At 35.6% G+C, this 17,677-nt stretch overlaps 1 protein-coding gene across 5 annotated transcripts in view; it reads right to left on the reverse strand.

Moving 5' to 3' along the window:
• Positions 1–17,677, reverse strand: part of PLXDC2 (plexin domain containing 2) — a 427,345-nt gene that overhangs the window by 32,096 nt on the left and 377,572 nt on the right. For 4 of the 5 annotated variants that reach the window (XM_025264436.3, XM_025264435.3, XM_045162714.1 and 1 more), the window contains exons 11-12: positions 16,639–16,789; positions 15,175–15,213 (exon numbers count right to left, since the gene is read on the reverse strand). In XM_025264436.3, coding sequence (XP_025120221.3) covers positions 15,175–15,213; positions 16,639–16,789 — 190 coding nt within the window. Of the gene's footprint in view, positions 1–14,331; positions 14,381–15,174; positions 15,214–16,638; positions 16,790–17,677 lie in introns of all 5 variants that reach the window. The other variant, XM_044928172.2, reaches the window with a different exon arrangement.

Here is a 17,677-nt window from a genome sequence, read left to right on the forward strand (position 1 = left end):
TGTACACTTGGCTTTTTTTCTTATTTTTAAAAGAGGGCGACAGATTCCTTTCATGGAAAAGTAGGATTAATTTAAAATGTTGCACACCGAGGAAACCAGAAGGGAAAGAGACATGTGTACCCCAATGTTCATCGCAGCACTGTTTTAATAGCAGCACATGGAAGCAATCTAGATGTCCATCAGCAGAAGAATGGATAAGAAAGCTGTGGTACATATACACAATGGAGTATTACCCAGCCATTAAAAAGAATACATTTGAATCAGTTCCAATGAGGTGGATGAAACTGGAGCCTATTATACAGAGTGAAGTAAGCCAGAAAGAAAAACACCAATACACTATACTAACGCATATATATGGAATTTAGAAATATGGTAACGATAACCCTATATGCGAGATAGCAAAAGAGACACAGATGTATAGAACAGTCTTTTGGACTCTGGGGGGGGGGATGATTTGGGAGAATGGCATTGAAACATGTATAATATCATATAAGAAATGAATCACCAGTCCAGGTTTGATGCAGGATACAGGATGCTTGGGGCTGGTGCACTGGGATGACCGAGAGGGTTGGTATGGGGAGGGAGGAGGGTTCAGGATGGGGAGCACGTGTACACCTGTGGCAGATTTATGTTGAGATATGGCAAAACCAATACAATATTGTAAAGTAATTAGCCTCCAATTAAAATAAATAAATTTAAATAAAAAAAAATAAAATGTTGCTTTGGAGAATATGTGGCAAAAATATCTGCTAGAGTCACGAAAGGAAGTCTTGAATGTTTATTCAAATCTCATGTATAATTCCATCCAACTACCCCTCCTTCCATCCATTCATCCATCCATCTATCCATTTATCCATCCATCCTTCCATCCACCCATCCATCCCTCTTTATATCCATCTATCTCTTCTTCCATTCATGCAAACATGCATGCATGCATGCATGCATTCATCCATCTTGCTCTCTTTTCATTCATGCATCCATCTATCCAAACAGCATCTGGTTCTATTTCTGGGATTAGTAATCTTTCAGAAGCATCATAAAGTCTAGTTTAATTTTTTGTGTGTGTGTATGTGAAGATGGGGAAGGGAAGGAAAAGACACCTGTGACTTGACCTTGGACTGTGATTTCTCAAATGGGCCAGAGACCCAGAGCCTGTTGAGAAGGCAGCAGGCAAGGGACAGTTGTCTTAGGAAGGAAGAGGAGAGCTAGGGACATGTTTCACTCAAGAACTCAGCAGTTCTTGTCAATAAAACTATCTATGACTTGCAGGCCATATGTTGCCAATCTTTAGAATAAAAAATCATAATCATAACTGCATTTATTCCTTGAAATCCACTCACTCTTTTTATTTAGGCATAAATGCTTACACTCACAATGATTATTAATCTATATTTCTAATAATGGCTACTTATAATATCCTCCTTTACAAATTCTTCTTTGCAGTGCTGGTATGGATGTTAAGACACCATTTCATATCTACTGAAACCTGTACAGAATGTAGTTTGTTACAAGCCAATAAGCATTTTAAAACATTTTTGGATGATGATGATTTTAACAAAATAAACTATCTTCATGGATTTTCACAATATTACTAACCAGTAGACAGAAGAAATACTTAGGGACCCATGAATTTGCACATGACTTTAAGACGTGTCATAATTAGAACAAATCATTTAAGGAGAAATGTAGCAAATTTCAAAATATTACAGAGGTATCTTGGTGTCCCAAGCCCATGCTATTTCTAAATGCTTCAGAAATAATCAAAATGAAGTGGCAAAAATTGTACTCATATTTCTGGAGAACTTACTCTTCTGCTTTCACTATTTAGCCAAGCTTTCTGCATCTCTATTCTAGCTGCTTTCTTTATTAACAGGTATTACGATGGCACATTAAGGAACATTAAATCTGGAGATAAAGTGAATACATCATCGATGTGCTTTGATTTCAAATTATTTCACTATTTGGTTTTCAGTTTGATACCACTTTTCAATTAAAGGGACTAGGGTTTACACACTTACGGGAAACTGCAAATAACACAGAGAACCCTCTGTGATAAAAATCATGATCACCTCAAACACAAGTTGAAATTTAAAAGGTTTAAGGAAGTGCTAGTAATTTCCATAATTGAAATTTAGTTCATTCACCTCGAGGGCAGACTGCTCAAATAAATTGATTTCATTCCTCAGAAAAGACAATGAACAAAGATGTCATCTCTGACAATATTCATTCCTGAAGTACAGCTGATTATTCTTGGAAATCGGCAGAAAGAAGTAGGTCGAAGAAGACTCCAAACCTGTTTCAGGTACAAACTTCTAAAGTTCGTCAGAGTCTATATGAGTTGGGGGAATATTCAAAGAGGTCAGGAGGAATCTAGCCTGAAAACCAAGTTCTTATTCTAGTCTTAGAAATGTCTTATGCTCTTTCATTTACGCCCCAAAGTGAACAAAAGTTGAAGAATTACTCTCTCTCACACACACAGTATCACACAGAGGACAACTCAAGTCTTTCATTGTTTACCTTTACACTGTATATTTAAATACAATGAGTTAATGATAAGAGACAATAAGACCCCCCAAAGGGAGCCTCAGAGCCAAAAACAAACGAGGAAATATAGAAATATATTTGAAAAGGCTACCAAATCAAAGCCTTTTTTCTGCTCTCTTGTAGACATACTTTAAAACATAAATGAAGCACAGAAAATCAATAGTATCAAAGATAATACACTCCCATCTGATCCACAGAGTGACCTATCAGTTCTTATGAGTTTCTAACTTTTAGTACTTTATAAAACACAGATCAATATTTAGACACAGAGAGGACTTTGAGAACTGTCAAATCAATCAAAGCATTATACTATCTTTTGGTTAAGTTTTATAGCTACCATGATAGCAAAGACGACAGATTTTTAAAAGGCATTAAGCACATTCTGAAAATATCCAGGACCTCATGTAAATGTGTTTAATTTTCTGCACTCCAAGAAAAGTTCATAAATTATTGATAAAAGATAAGATGAAAAAAAGTAGAAGAAAGATGATAGGAGGAAAGAAGGAAAAAAAAATTGACCTTTTGTTTCTTCAAGGTGTAGCATTTAATTTTAGACCACTATGTCTCCTAGGTCTTTCTACGTCTGTTATTTTTTTTTTTCAGTATTTATATGTATGTAGTATTATTAATGATATTTAGAAGTACAATTCTTGAATACATTAGAGGTTTTAATACACTGCTGACATGATCATACCTACTTTTAAATCTTGTCAGTAACTAAAGTCCAGCAATAAAGTAAAACTAAAGTAGAAACATTCCTTGTCTGAAATTTTATTCACTTTAAAGAGTTAGTTCTAAATCTAACTATTTTCTTGGCTTTTAAAAAAACCTATAAATTCCACAACATATAATGTCTTTTGGGGGACCAAGAGGCTTTGGGCAAAGTCTTGCATGAATTTGTTCAAAAATCCATAAATCTTATACAGATGATGTCAAGTGTTCTTTTTTAACACTTCAGAATGAAATTGAACTACAAAATGCTTAAAATGTTAGTGTTGCATTTTTGGATTGAAAACACACGAGTTTCCCTGTGGAATATTATTGAACCCATTTATGAGCTACCAAATGTAACAGCAGAAAATCAAGTCAAAGTAAAAATTTTCACTAAATTGACTTTTCCTTTGGAAGTTTCCCTTGCAACTGATCTCATTTCGTAGCTCACGTAATTTCCTTCATGGCTCTTTTAATTTTCTATAAACATGATCATGACTTTGACTTCATTTAGCATGTCTCTGGGTATTTTACATACCTTCTTATTTCTCATAATTCTCTTTGTTCTTTCATTTTCTTAATCATGGTGTCCGTATTTTTTCTTTTGGATGCTTACCAATCTGTCAATATTATTTGGGTATTAGGGTTCCTTGAAACTATTATACGAGCCATACTTAATCCACAATATGAATCACCGTGACCCTACATTCATTTATAATTCACATGATGACATCTCCTTAGGAGGGATTTGAGTAAGTACTGTGAAAAGATATTAAAATGGTGCACAAAACACAGCTAAGTGCATTATGTGTGGTGAGAATAATATTCTGGCAGGGGCAGCTGGCCCAGCTTCTCATCTGCAGCCTGTGCTACTACAGAGCAGCTGTGAAATTTCATTCAGGGAAACATATAAAATGTTCTGGCTTAAAAGAGCTTAGGGTATGACAATCCTGTTTAAACAATAATCCGCTACCTTTTATCTCAGGAAAATAAGGCTAAATAGAATTTCCGTGAAATCATATTAAAAGAAATGCTTGATTCCATCAAAATGAGAGACTTGGGAGAGTAGTTACCACCCAGTCTGCTACTAGCCTTGTTATGTGATTAGTGCTTTTGTGCATGTGTGTGTGTGAGCATCAGAAACAGGGGATTCGCCATATTTATAGCTACCGTAACACCAAAAGCAAATCCTTGTAATGATCCATTCTGGTTTTCATTTCTTATTTGTATGTGCTATGTTTTGTAATAATTGACCCATGTCGCTAATATTTTCAGCAAGTTAGATCTTTATAAGATCTAACTTTTAAAGTTTTCCTAACGTCAGCTTTCTATATCAAGTTGTCTTGCTTCTTCATTTAAAACTATATTTAAAAATTGTTTTCTAAAAATGTCTCTACTTCTATAAAATAACTCACAGAAATCTTAGTACTTAAGTTTCCCATCTAAATAGTAAACATATATGAAATATATATGACAAATATATTCACAATTACAATGGAATACCAAAGAAGAGGTTGACAATGTACTTTCAAGATCTGGGGGTACAGAAGAGAGTGACTCTTCATGCCATTTAATCCTGTCCATTTGAATTAAGTCACTTATAGTAAAGCAGTTCATTTATATACAAACATATGAATGAATATACAAATGCAATAAATGTTCACTTCCCTATCAAATCCATCATGTTTTCTGATCATAGAGAAGGAACCTTTTCACCTTGCTCCCATCTGTGTGGAAAGATAGATGTGTGTCCAAACCACTTAGCTAATGTGAACCCTTGCTATTGCCATTTCTTTTAATCATGGCTGTCTTACCAAGTCAGTATGAGGCTTTCTTGAAATTATTCATGGAAATGGGAAGCTTAAGTGCATGCTGGATAAAGCAAGGATGTCTTAGTGAATAGCTTTTCCAGTGGAAAGATCAAGATCAATCTCCATGTACCTTCACTGTTTATCCCTTTGAAGGAAAACAAACCACCAATCTTCTTAAGAGTTAACCTGTCTCTCCCCAGACTCCAGCAGTAACTGGGACATGGCCATGCCACATAGAATCTGCAGACAGTATCTGAAAAACAAAAGCCCAGCTGCTGTGGTTTGGTAGGCTGTCTAAACAAAATTAACCTTATGGAGAGCTTCTTTTGAAAACTGCTAAATATTAAGCCAGTCTCAAGTTCTTTGGCACCTGAGTTTATATTTACAATTAATGAGAACCTAAGTGCTTCCTATGAAAGCATGGGTTAATTTAGTTGCTGGAGATGTCAATTTGGCCCTTGTGGGTACCTCACGATTGAACATTAGCCCTTGGTGTTAACAACCACACAATCTTTTGCGATTTGTTGTGGTTGACGTATGAAATCTCCCAGGAGGGTAAATGGGCAGGACTATATGAATGTATCTCAAAAAGACAGAATTGGAAATTGGAAAAAAATAAACTTGGGTAGAGCTTCGAACCGTATTTTCATGTGTGTTACCAGAGCTAATAAAACAGGCACATATATCAAGGGTAGAAAGAAAAAACTGAAACCACTTGAGGACCAGTTTTGAAGGGTATGTTTCACATCAGAACTGCCAAAACATGGCTCAGATAAGGGCATTAATGGGGGCAAATTAGGCTGGCCTTCTTGGGAAGGAAGAAGGATGTTAAAAAAGTGTGTTAATCATGACTGTCTTCCCTTAGGTCCTGGAATATCAAGTTTCCTGGAATACAGAGCTCCATACGTTGAATGTGGGATAGAATATGGTTACTTCTCGAGGTGAGCAGTAGTCTCAGCCTTACCTTTCCCATTAAATCAGCTTTGTGAACTGTCCCCACACATGAGTATAAAGCACTACTATGAATCTTACAGTCACCTGGGCACTTAACCTGTCGAGGGATGGGCTCAGAGGACCCATGGAGCTCATTCTGATCATGAACTGGCACCTGGAGCTGTGTTTGCTGAGATCCTGGATGGCTTTAGTAGAGGCAGAGTGGCAGGCAAATGGCTACACAGTGTCCACGCTTTCATTCAACATGCATCCAAGCTTCAGTGAGAGAAAGGATCCCATTTCCTTTAAATTGAATAATTAAATTGAATACTTTCAAGCAGGCTTCATACTGACCTGGTAGTACAGCCGTGACTGAGAGGCATGCAGGTGCTAAGGCTCGAGATTAGCTCAGTGGTTTGGACACACATCTGTCTTTTCACTCTGATAGGTACAGGGTGAAGAGGATTCTTCCGCTACATTCAGTGCCACAACTGGAGAAGCTCTCCCAGGTTGCAGGCCAGGATGGCTATGGGGAGCATAGCACATGCTCCGACAGCAGAGTGTTTAGTGTTGTAGACCGGCTACCTCCCTTACAGATTAGGGACCCCAGACAGAATACTTAAATCCCTGTCCTTCTGATATTTCATGCATAAAATAGGATTATAGTATGACTTTCTTCATGGGGTACTCTAAGGATTAAATGAGATCAACATGCAAAACCCTTAGATGAATGCCTGGTGTACAGTAAGTCCAATTATTGCAAGATAATTTTATCACTATTAGCAACTACATGGGAGGATTCTAAGAATAATTTAAAGTAAACCACGAATCAAGTAATCAGAGGTGTTAACTTTTATGCTTATTAATTAGAGAAGCTTCTTTGTTAAGGATAAATCTTTTTGCTGTCTTTTGTTGAGAATTTTAAGAAGCTTGAAAAAATTTACTCATGAGAGTTAAGAAAATACTAGTTCATGAGAAGCACATCAACATTTCTGTTTTCTTTTTTTTTTTCCCACTAAGGTAAAATTTGCAACCTTGAAATGCACAGATCTTATATACCAAAGGAATCATCAGCCAAACCAAGATACAGACTATTTCCATGCCTTCAGAAAATTTTCAATCAATCAATCGATTGATTCCATTCCCATCAATCCTGACCTTACCCTGCCATGGAAACCACTGTGCTGACTCCTCTTACTGTAGATTAGTTTCATCTATACTGAATTTCACATAAATCAAATCATATTATATATACTCTTTCATACCTGGCTTCTTTTACCTAAACTAATGATTTAAAGTTTTATTTATATTATTACATGTATCAGCAGTTTGTTATTTTTTTTTCTGCTGAGTAGTAGTCCATCTTATGAAATATTTAATTTGTTTATTCTATTGACAAACATCTGGATTGTTTCAGTTATTGGCAATTATGAATACAGTTGCTATGAATATTCTGGTACAATATTTTTATGGCTGTGCTTTCTTTTGAATACATAGAAGTAGAATTTCTGACTCATTTAGTAAAATTATTGGTATGCCTGAATTTGGTCTTCCATTTTGCTATTTGTTTCCTTTGTGTCCATCTGTTATGTGGTCCATTTTTTCTTCCTCTCTTGCCTTCTTTAAGTTAAACAGATATTTCTTAGAATTCCATTTCAATTTAACTCTATATTAAAAATTTTTTTCTTTAGTAGTTGCTGAGCATAATGTTAACACATGTTGAAATCACTTATTGAAATTTGATCCAATTAGTTGCTAATTCACTACTCTAACTGAAATAATAACATTTGGTCACAGTACTTAATGTTATGAATTAGTGTTAAATAATTAACGCATGTCCTTGCTACCGAAGATACATTTTAAATCTTGCATGGTATTATTTGACCATGCAGAATAAAATTCAAGCAAAAATTAGTCTTAATGGAACAGTAAGCCAGTGAAAACCTAGCTGCTAAAAATATTAAACTAAATTTACCATCTAATAGATTCAAATACTGTATTTAAAGCTTTATGTCTTTTAAAAAATAACATATTCTTTCTCTCAAAGAAAATTTCTTTTTTTTTTTTTTTTGCTTGCTTAAGCTGGATCAGCATATTTCATGCTTCCTTGAATCAATAAGTATTGATTCAAGCACACATGAAAACATTTAGTGTTGATGTCACCAAAGCACGAGGATGGTCACCATGGTCAGCAGGCCCCAAATTCACATTGGCACGCCCTTCATACATACATAGGAGGCTCCCTTTTCCATTTCCTTCAGAAATGTTCTATGGGTTATTTCAACTCCTGGACCCCATACTCTGACCTCTCCCACTCACTCTTGCCATATTGCTGTCTCCTATTACACTGAGAAAACAACAAGCCCAGAGGAATACCCTAAACTTCTCCCTGTTACCCATCTCCTCTCATCCACGTGGACTGACCATCCCTGCTTGCACATGTATTGCTTCATTCTCAGTCATCTCTCAACTCCTTTTCTTCATGTCTTTTTTTCTTCTCAACACCTCTAACATATAAATACACTCCTAAAACAAAACAACAGAAATCCTACTTCCCTTCTCACCAAGCTTCTTTCAATAGCAGCATGTTCCCATTTGACTTCAATTTCCTTATCGCTCATCAACTTCTCAGATTCTCTCTGGGGACTGTGCATCTGTGGACTATAGAACTATCAGGTCAAGATCAACCAATGTCAACTTACTATTTAATTCAATGGTTACCTTTCTATTTTTTTTCCATTTGTCTTTGGCATTGTTCACTACTTGCTTCTTGAAATTTTCTTCTTGTTTTCTGTGAGTCCAGTTCTTCTGATTGTCTTGCTGTGTTTGAGTTCCCCTCCCTCCCCCACAAAATCTCAACTGCTGTGTTTCCTTATGGGCTTCCCAGGTGGTGCTAGTGGTAAAGAACCTGCCTGTCAATGCAAGTTAGCCATAACAGACGTGAGTTTGATCCCTGGGTCAGGAAGATCCCCTGGAGGAGGGCACAGCAACCTACTCCAGTATTCTTGCCTGGAGAATCCCATGGACAGAGGAGCCCAGTGGATTGCAGTCCATGGGGTCACACAGAGTTGCACACGACTGAAGTGACTTAGCATGCATGTACGTTTTCCCTCATTAGTCCTTTGACCTTTTCATTTTTACTTTATTCTTCTGTGATCTCATTCACTCTGATAATTTCAACTATCATTATATGCTGATGATACCTAAATTTATAGTTTGTTTGTATTTCTTAAGTGAATTTCAGATTTGCATAGATTCTATCTTTCCCTGATATCTCCAATGTTTCTTAATATTTATGAAGCATTGCCTCAGACCACCTGTTCTTGATGGAACTGTATGTGGGAATCGCCTGAGGGCTTAAAAAGTATTGATGCCTGGATCCCAGATCCTGAGGTTCAGATTTAAGTGTTATGGAGAACAGTCTGAGCGTTGGGGTTCTTAGGAGCTAGAATAATAAAATGAGAATAACCAGATGATTCTTATGTACATAAAAAGTTGAAAAACACTACTCTAAACAAAATTTTAGAAGAGAATTTCTTAATCCATACGGGACATTCAAAATAATATTCTGAAGTGTAAAAAATGTTCATTATTATGGCACTTGTACACTTCCTTATACAGTTAGTGCTATCATGAAAAGTAGTCAAACAGAGCAAAAGATAAAACCAAATGCCAAGTTATTTTTAGTTTTGGAAACAGTAAGTGATAGATACTCAATAGTCTGTCAAAAGGTAATAACAGTTTCCCTTTGCTTACAAGACTGTGATCGCTGCTAAAGAAAAAGATGAAAAAAAGATAGCAAGGGAAGGTAGGATAAAAAACTGAAAGATAGGTGACTTTGATGATTTATGTATTAAAGTCAAAAAATAATGTGACTGAATGATAAATGAAACACTAGACACTTGATCTGTCACTACACACTAGGTAATAAAAATATAACCTCAGAAGTAGTCTAGTGAGAAAGTCCGAATAATGTTCTAACATTTTATCTTTGGATAAAAGGCCTTATATGTTCAGAAGTAGGAGATTAAACACAACAGATTCAGAATTTAGACAAACCACTCCATAATTCATTCAAAGTAATATTTCTGTATTAACTCTTTAAAATTAATCATTTTGCAGATCTGTACTCCAGAATTAACTTGATCACATTCTGCAAACTGCTTAATGTAGTTACTTCAGCATCCTTTTGATGAAGACCCCACCTTCCGACTCAAGAACACAGCCTTTCAGAATCCAGGTTTAGCAGACTTCCTACCAATGAGAAGAAATGACGAACACAGTGCCACCTGCATGACACACCAGTGATGTCTCGGGTACTCATACTTTAAATATCATTAGTAATTAAGAATTTACATGCAAATATGTTTTTTAAAAAGAAACATGACTTTATCAGAAGGAAGAATCTTTCGAGGAACCAAGACCAAATGCAGCTTTTGGTATTATTATCATAGTACCAAATCTCAGTCAACAAATTTTAAATAATAAAATTAATCATAGGATTTTAGAGCTTGATATAATTTTAACATCTGCAGTGTAGCAGAATGGCACAACTCCATTTGCTAAATTGAGCTGAATCTGGTTGAAGATTTCACTTCTCAGTTAAGAGACTTTGCCATTGATTCAACTCACAGACCTCTTTCAGCCCTAAATGTAATTTTTTCCAGTTTGCATCTTGAAGGCATTTACATTTCTATTTAGGTGGTGAGTGGTGAGCGTCATTTGGAAGCAACTAATTAAATACCAAAGAAGGCAGTCAATAGTTGCACCAGCTAAAAACATACAGCTAGGTAATTCCTTAAAAATGTGACTCTTCAAACAAGCTTTTGCCAGAATTCGAAAACCCAAGGGAGATGTAGTTTTAAATGCTTATAACCATTATCCACAGAAATACATATTATTTAAAGAATACGTTCTAGGAACCCCTTAATAGAGAATTAAACTTGAATTTCTCGAGAAACCTAGAAGGCTGAAAGAATTTAGTTTTTGAACATAAACAAAGAATACCCCTGCAGTTTGCAGAACACATGCCAGTGTTTCAGAAAGGACTCAGTTACACAGGGGGATCAATGCATTGTGATTTTCAAAGAAAGGATAAAATGAAAAGCAAGGCATAATTACATGGCAAAAGGAAATTTCATTTCTAAATACTTATACGTATAATCAGTTGTTATAAAAGAGGAAAAAGAATACTGGAGGTGTGAATGAAACTCCTTAGGTTGGTGCCTCCCATGTGAAGTTTCTAAGAGGACTGCACTACACGGGAGCAGCCATACTGTGAGGCTGCCAGGGTCCTGGAGTCCACATTTAGACTAAACAGATTCACATGGCAGGTCTGCCACATATGAGCCAGGTAACCTCACCTTTCTGTCCCTCCATTTCCTCAGCTAAAAAATGGAAATGTGGGCAGGACTAGTCACAGGGATGTTGTGTGAATTAAACGAGTTAATACAGGTACAGCATTTAGAAGAGTGCTTGGAGCGTAGGAAACAATAAATGTTTTTCCTCTTCTTTTTCTTTGATTCTCCCCCTCCTCCTCCCTCCCTCCTCCTCTTACCTCCTCCTTCTTACCTGCCTTTCACATGAATAAGGAGCAGAAATGCTACTTAATTAGACATATATATTACTTGAAACTTAATACCATAAACACGCAAGTAGGAACATTGCAGCTGGAGACAAAATACTATCTGTATATTGGTTCCTCTGAGTTTTTGTATTCAGCCATTTATAATGGCCAATCAGTGCTAACTTACTAATGGCACTTGCATTCATTAGGAATCATTCTCTTTGTCTAGATATTTTTTTCAGTCTCTTTTCTCCAACTTATTTAGAGAACTGAGGATTTTCACTCAATGACGAAGACCAATAAAACGTCTCCAATCAAACAACTAACTGGAAATATGCAGAGGCTCTTCCTAGACCTGATCTAATTGTAGCAGGGAACACAATGCACAAGTGCGATTTATCAAGAGTGAGTTTTGCAGACTGGAACTCAGGCTGGGTCCTGTGACTGAGAAGCCCTGTTGTGTGCCTCTAGTGTCCAGCTGCTCAGAAGTATTTTATGTTTTCATATCAAAGATGAAGGGAAATCTCCTGGAAAGTGAATATATAATCAGGTCAGCTGTGGATACCACTGAGAAAATCAACTACTTTAAGTCACAGAAATATTCCAGAAGACTCAGAGCCAAGGTAATCCAATATCTTAAAAAGGTGATGTACGGATGTAAAGGGCAGAGTATAGCTACACATTGAGTACTTTGATACACATCACCCTCTTCTTGAAAAGTACAGACCTCTAAATTAAAATGGTTTTAAGAACAGCCAATTAAATTAAAAGAAAATGTGCTGAATTTCTCTGCAATACACAGCAATTTATACAAATGTCTTAGCTTGCATTTAAAAAAATTCTCACTAAATGTGAGAAAGCATTTAGACCTCCTTTTCCATTATTACCTCAATCTCAAAAAAAGAAAAAAAATGTGAAGCTGGAGGAAAAGAACGATTCTGAATTCTGTTTTCAACATGTTTAATTAACTAATGAAGTTGGATTTAAATTGGCAGTCCTTCCTACATTTCCATATTCCATAAAATAAAAAGCAGTGGTAGCATGCTAACTTAATAAAGTTGCTATAAAAAGGAATGTGCGGTCTCAAGTACTCTTTGAAAGGAACATTTATCTTAGCACTGGTCAAGTTGGTCTGCTCTAACTGCACATTTAGTAAAAGTGCTTCATTAGCAAACCTGGCCATGAAGAGAGTTCCAGTGTATAGACATATTAAGTCACATATTATTGTGATATTTTGGAACTCTGATGGGTACCTGAGGCATGTTTGTGCTCAGTAGCTCAGTCATGTCTGACTCTCTGCAACCCCATGGACGGTAGCCTGCCAGGCTTCTCTGTCCTTGGAATTTTCCAGGCAAGAATATTGGAGTGGGTTGCATTTCTTACTCCGGGGCATCTTCCTGCTCTGGGGATTGAACCCTCATCTCTGGTGTCTCTCTGCATTGGCAAGTGTATTCTTTACCATTGTGCCACCTGATGCATATCAGTGATCTAATATAATCTGAAGATCCAATAGTCAATTTTTCTAGTATGATGAAAAAGAAAAGAAGCCCTCCATTTCAATCTTGGAATTTACTTGATTTCTCAGTGTCATAAGATAGTTTTAATGCACTGCATTAAAAAAAAATCTTCAGAGTTTTACTATTCCTTGCTGCATTAAACAAAACTAAGGATTTTCCTTGGGATAACTGGTAACATTCTAGAAAACTATTTCCCAAAGTGTATTCCACAAAACATTAAGTCAGTGAAAGCTATTTGTAAAAAAATTTTAAGACCAAATAGTGGAGAAATGCCAGATGCTAAATCTTTTATCACCATCTTGGAAGTTTCTTTAGAATCTATGCTTTCTGAAAGCCAGGAATTTGTCTAAACCATTTTCGCTACCATAGCTGCAAGCATATACAATCCCTTGCAATTAGCAGGCACTTGGCAGGAATAAGTAAATTAATGAATGAACGGTAAAAGCTTTTAGCAGTTTTCCAGAAAGTAAATTGCTTACATTTTTTTTCAACCAGAATATCTCATAGCTATTTGATAACAGGAATCTTTTGTTTTTTTCTATTGTTGTTGGTTAGTTGCTAAGTCATGTCTGACTCTTGTGACCCCATGGACTGTAGCCCACCAGGCGCCTCTGTCCATGAGATTTCCTAGGCAAGAATACTGAAGTGGGTTGCCATTTCCTTCTCCAGTTTTTTTTTCTGTCAGCATTATAGAATATCTTAGTCATATTAAAGAAAAAAGAAAAGACAGAATTGAGAACAATATAACAAACACATATAACTGCTACCTGTGTTAATAATTAAACATAGCAAATACAACAGAAGCTTCTGGGGACCCCTTCTCCATTCCATTTATCTCTTTTTAACACCCTCCATCCAAAGGAGGTAACCCCAACATTAGGACTTAGGTTCACTAACAACCTGCTCTGAGAAATGTTGAATGGGGGAATTGCTAAAGTCCCTTCAACACTAAGATTTTATTTCTAGCTAGTGTATATGTGGCAAATGACTACTTGTGAAGCTATCCACTTATTGCATTAATACAACAATAAGTAAATAAATGAAATAAAACATTGTGATACAGAAGCAAGACAATGGAAAACTGATATGATAATGATATATATGGAGAGGCTAAGCAACTTTTAAGTGGACTGATCTAAATATATAGATACAGATATACAGTAACCTAATAAAAAACAGAAATATTTGTTTCTTGACTTAGACTGAGTAATTTAGAAACTATTCTCTACAAATACAGAGAGAAACATACCTAACACCATACATGTTGGATTCTGACTTTCTCAGGTTATCGCCTGGGGCTGCAAAAGTGAGACTGTCGAGATCAATAATACAGTGGACCCACATTTACATAAAAGATGCTGCTAAGAGGAAACCCCCTTCCTGAGCTGAATAAACAGTTACTAATACAGTTATATCTCTTTTATGAAATCCAGCATTCTATGATAGAGTTGCACATATGACCTAACATAATTTAAAAGGAAAAGAGCTAGAAAAATTTTGGTCAATATCTTTTACAGATTTGTTTTGGTAAAGCCTTTCTTCCTCAAATTTTCAAGTACTATTACATACATTCCTAAATTGTCTTAGAAAAACTCTAGTTATCTACTTATTAACTGTTCTTCCTCAAGTTTCTTTTTGTCCTTTTCTTTGCATAGAAGATAAAAACGCCTAGTAAAAGTATATTTCCATATTGCTCTATTTCTTAATTTTAATTATAAATGATGTTGAATAGTCAATGTAGTGAAAAACAGGGTTGAACCCAATACTGGTAGATAGCCACATATGCAACCAATAAACCGAGGGCTACAGCAACAAGAAACAGCAAGGAATGTGGATAAATTTTCACTTTACAATTGGTCAGTGGCATCCTGAAGTTTTACAGGCAAACACTGAGATTAGAATTTCACTCCGCTATTGAAACAATTCGACTTTTCAAGTCAACCATTGAATTCTTCCTGTGTTAAACACCATCAGGGAATAAAATACGACCTCACTCTACATTTAGAAGCCCACAAGTTCTTTCTCATGCTTAAATGAATGAAATAGATTAGTATCTAAAAAATATTTATAAAAGAAAAATGTCAGTTCCTACCTCCATTATCTTTTAGATGTAGAGCTATCTTGGTATCATCTGGAAGAGAAAGTCAAAGTTACAACAAAAAAAAATTTAAGGTGCATAAATCAATTGTCTACTAATGCATTAGCTGTTTAACAGGAATGGATTTTGATACTTTACTGAGTAAATTTCTAGGTCAATGAGAGTTAGTCTCACCTTATAGGATGCAGTACTAAACTTCCTGAGATTGTAAGGTCAAGATTGTAAAACTTCAGTAAAGTTTTATATGACTCTTAAGAGCTATGAGAAAAGTACACTGTTATAACTTTGACTTAAAATACATTTATCTTAATTTTCTAAAATGATTTACTGTAATTAGACTCTAGAATTCTTATTTATTTTAAAAGCCAAGATCAAGGAAATTCCAATTTAATTGGAATAGTAAATATTTGTCAGTATTTACAAACTTGACTTCAAAAGTTAAATGCTTATTCATTGCTAATAAATATGACCAAAATAATATACAAAGTATCTTGTCCTACAAAATGTAGAATGTGCTTTTAATTTCAATGGTATATTTCATTCTAAAGGGGAGGATTTGAATTACAGAAATATTTTTCTCAGGCTACATAACAACCCCAAATAAGATGGATTAAAATATAATATTGGTTTTAAAAGCATTAAAATGTACTTAGCAGCTGTCCTTCACCTCATTTTAACACTTTATTCTAGTTAACTTTAAATATCCAATTAAATTTCCATTAAGAGCAAAAGATTCAAGTTTAACATCCTATTCAAATTAAAGCAAGGCTTATGAAAATAAATAAGACCATGTTTTCCCCTCAAGGCTTACTCTTGGCTAACTGGTCTCACATTTCTCCCTAGTGGCACCATTCAGAATAAATGACTAACAAATTTGGGCTAATATCCCATCTTTCCCCAATAAGCTGTGTGCATGCATTCATGCCCTCTAGTATTTTTGCCTTTCCTGGCAAAGGAAATGCTTCTCTAGTACGATTTCTGTGTCATACACAGTGCTTCTCTATAAGGTTATAGACCAGTATATTTTTACTGACTGTATCCACGCAAATATAAGAATTGTGTATTAGCAGAATTACCTGTTATTCAGAATACAAAATCAATGGACATTTTCTATGCATTTTCCCTTCCTATCCTGTGGTTAAAATGTTAAACACTGTTATTACAAAGTTCAGCAAGAAAGGAAGGAAAGGATATGAGAGGAAGTTCTTTCTTTCTTTTCTAGAGGCTCTAGTAGCCAAGATCACCATTAAAGACTAAATCTTAATAAAAGGCATCCATACATTAAAAAAAAAGAAGCACATAGTTTTACTCCACCATAATTTTGTATTTTCCCTTTTAGACATTCCTAAGAAATCCAGTTTGCTGAAGAAAAAAATTTCCCCTGGAGAACCTCTCCTGTACACGTCGACAGTGAATTTTCCCTCCTTCAGTAACAAAGAAAAAGTGTCTCCAGGGCACCTTCCGTGGGCAGGCTGGTGGGCAGCTGGGAGGTGGCTGCTCTTCTGGTGGTCGTCAAGACCCTGAATTGTGTGGTTGTTGCATGTATGGTGGTGCTGGTTCGAGTAGAACTTTCCGCTGGCTCTGTGGGGTCGCACATCTTCTCTTTTGACTAAGAGAAACAGAGGGGAAGACAATGGAGGAGTGATCAGAGCTACATTTTAAAATTATATCAAGAAGAAAAATAATAGAAGAAACAAAAGAATAAAAAGAAGCTGGGCTGTAAAGCACAAAGGCCTCTCAAATCAAGATAAGGAATACTTTTTGTGCGGGACTACAGTTATAGATTTTACTGACTTTATATATATATTTAAAATGGGATGTTAGAAAGCATTTCCATGCCTAGATATTTGGATTCCATCATTTCTGAGTTTAACTTTTCATATTACTGTTGATCTTAACCCAAACTTTATATCAATATATTTTTAAAAGACACGATGGGAAACAGACTAGAAGAAAAATGTATATAAAGAGAAGGTTTAAGACATGGCTAAGTGTGTGAAGAAATAATGTATTCCATTCACATCAAATTGCTAAATTTGAAAAATGTAACTGCTCTATACTACTTCATTGTTTCAAAAATAATTTCCCATAGGTTGAATGGATATTTAAGATTAAAATTTTGCCTTCCTTTATGAAATATTCAGAGCCACCCACACAAAGGATTGAACAGCACTCAGGCAGTCACTTAGAATATTTTCTCCCTAACAGAGCTACACGAGGACATGGTGCATATCATAGTTTTAATTTATAGCCCACAAGAATAAACAATATGACATTTACCAGTAACGATTTCCAACATGCAAACTTCTATGGTTTAGAAGTTGGTATTTCTCCCTACCTCTTTGTGCTTCAAAGGACTTCATCCCTCTGGTGGGCCTTGACTATTAATAGAAGATAACTACGTACACATGGATGGTACTTATCCCACAACTGAAAAGTTTTATTAAATAAATACCTTTTTTAAAGTTCTCTTGTCATTAGGAACATGCAATGCACT

This window comes from Bubalus bubalis, chromosome 14, assembly GCF_019923935.1.
Source record: "Bubalus bubalis isolate 160015118507 breed Murrah chromosome 14, NDDB_SH_1, whole genome shotgun sequence".
Taxonomy (NCBI): domain Eukaryota; kingdom Metazoa; phylum Chordata; class Mammalia; order Artiodactyla; family Bovidae; genus Bubalus; species Bubalus bubalis.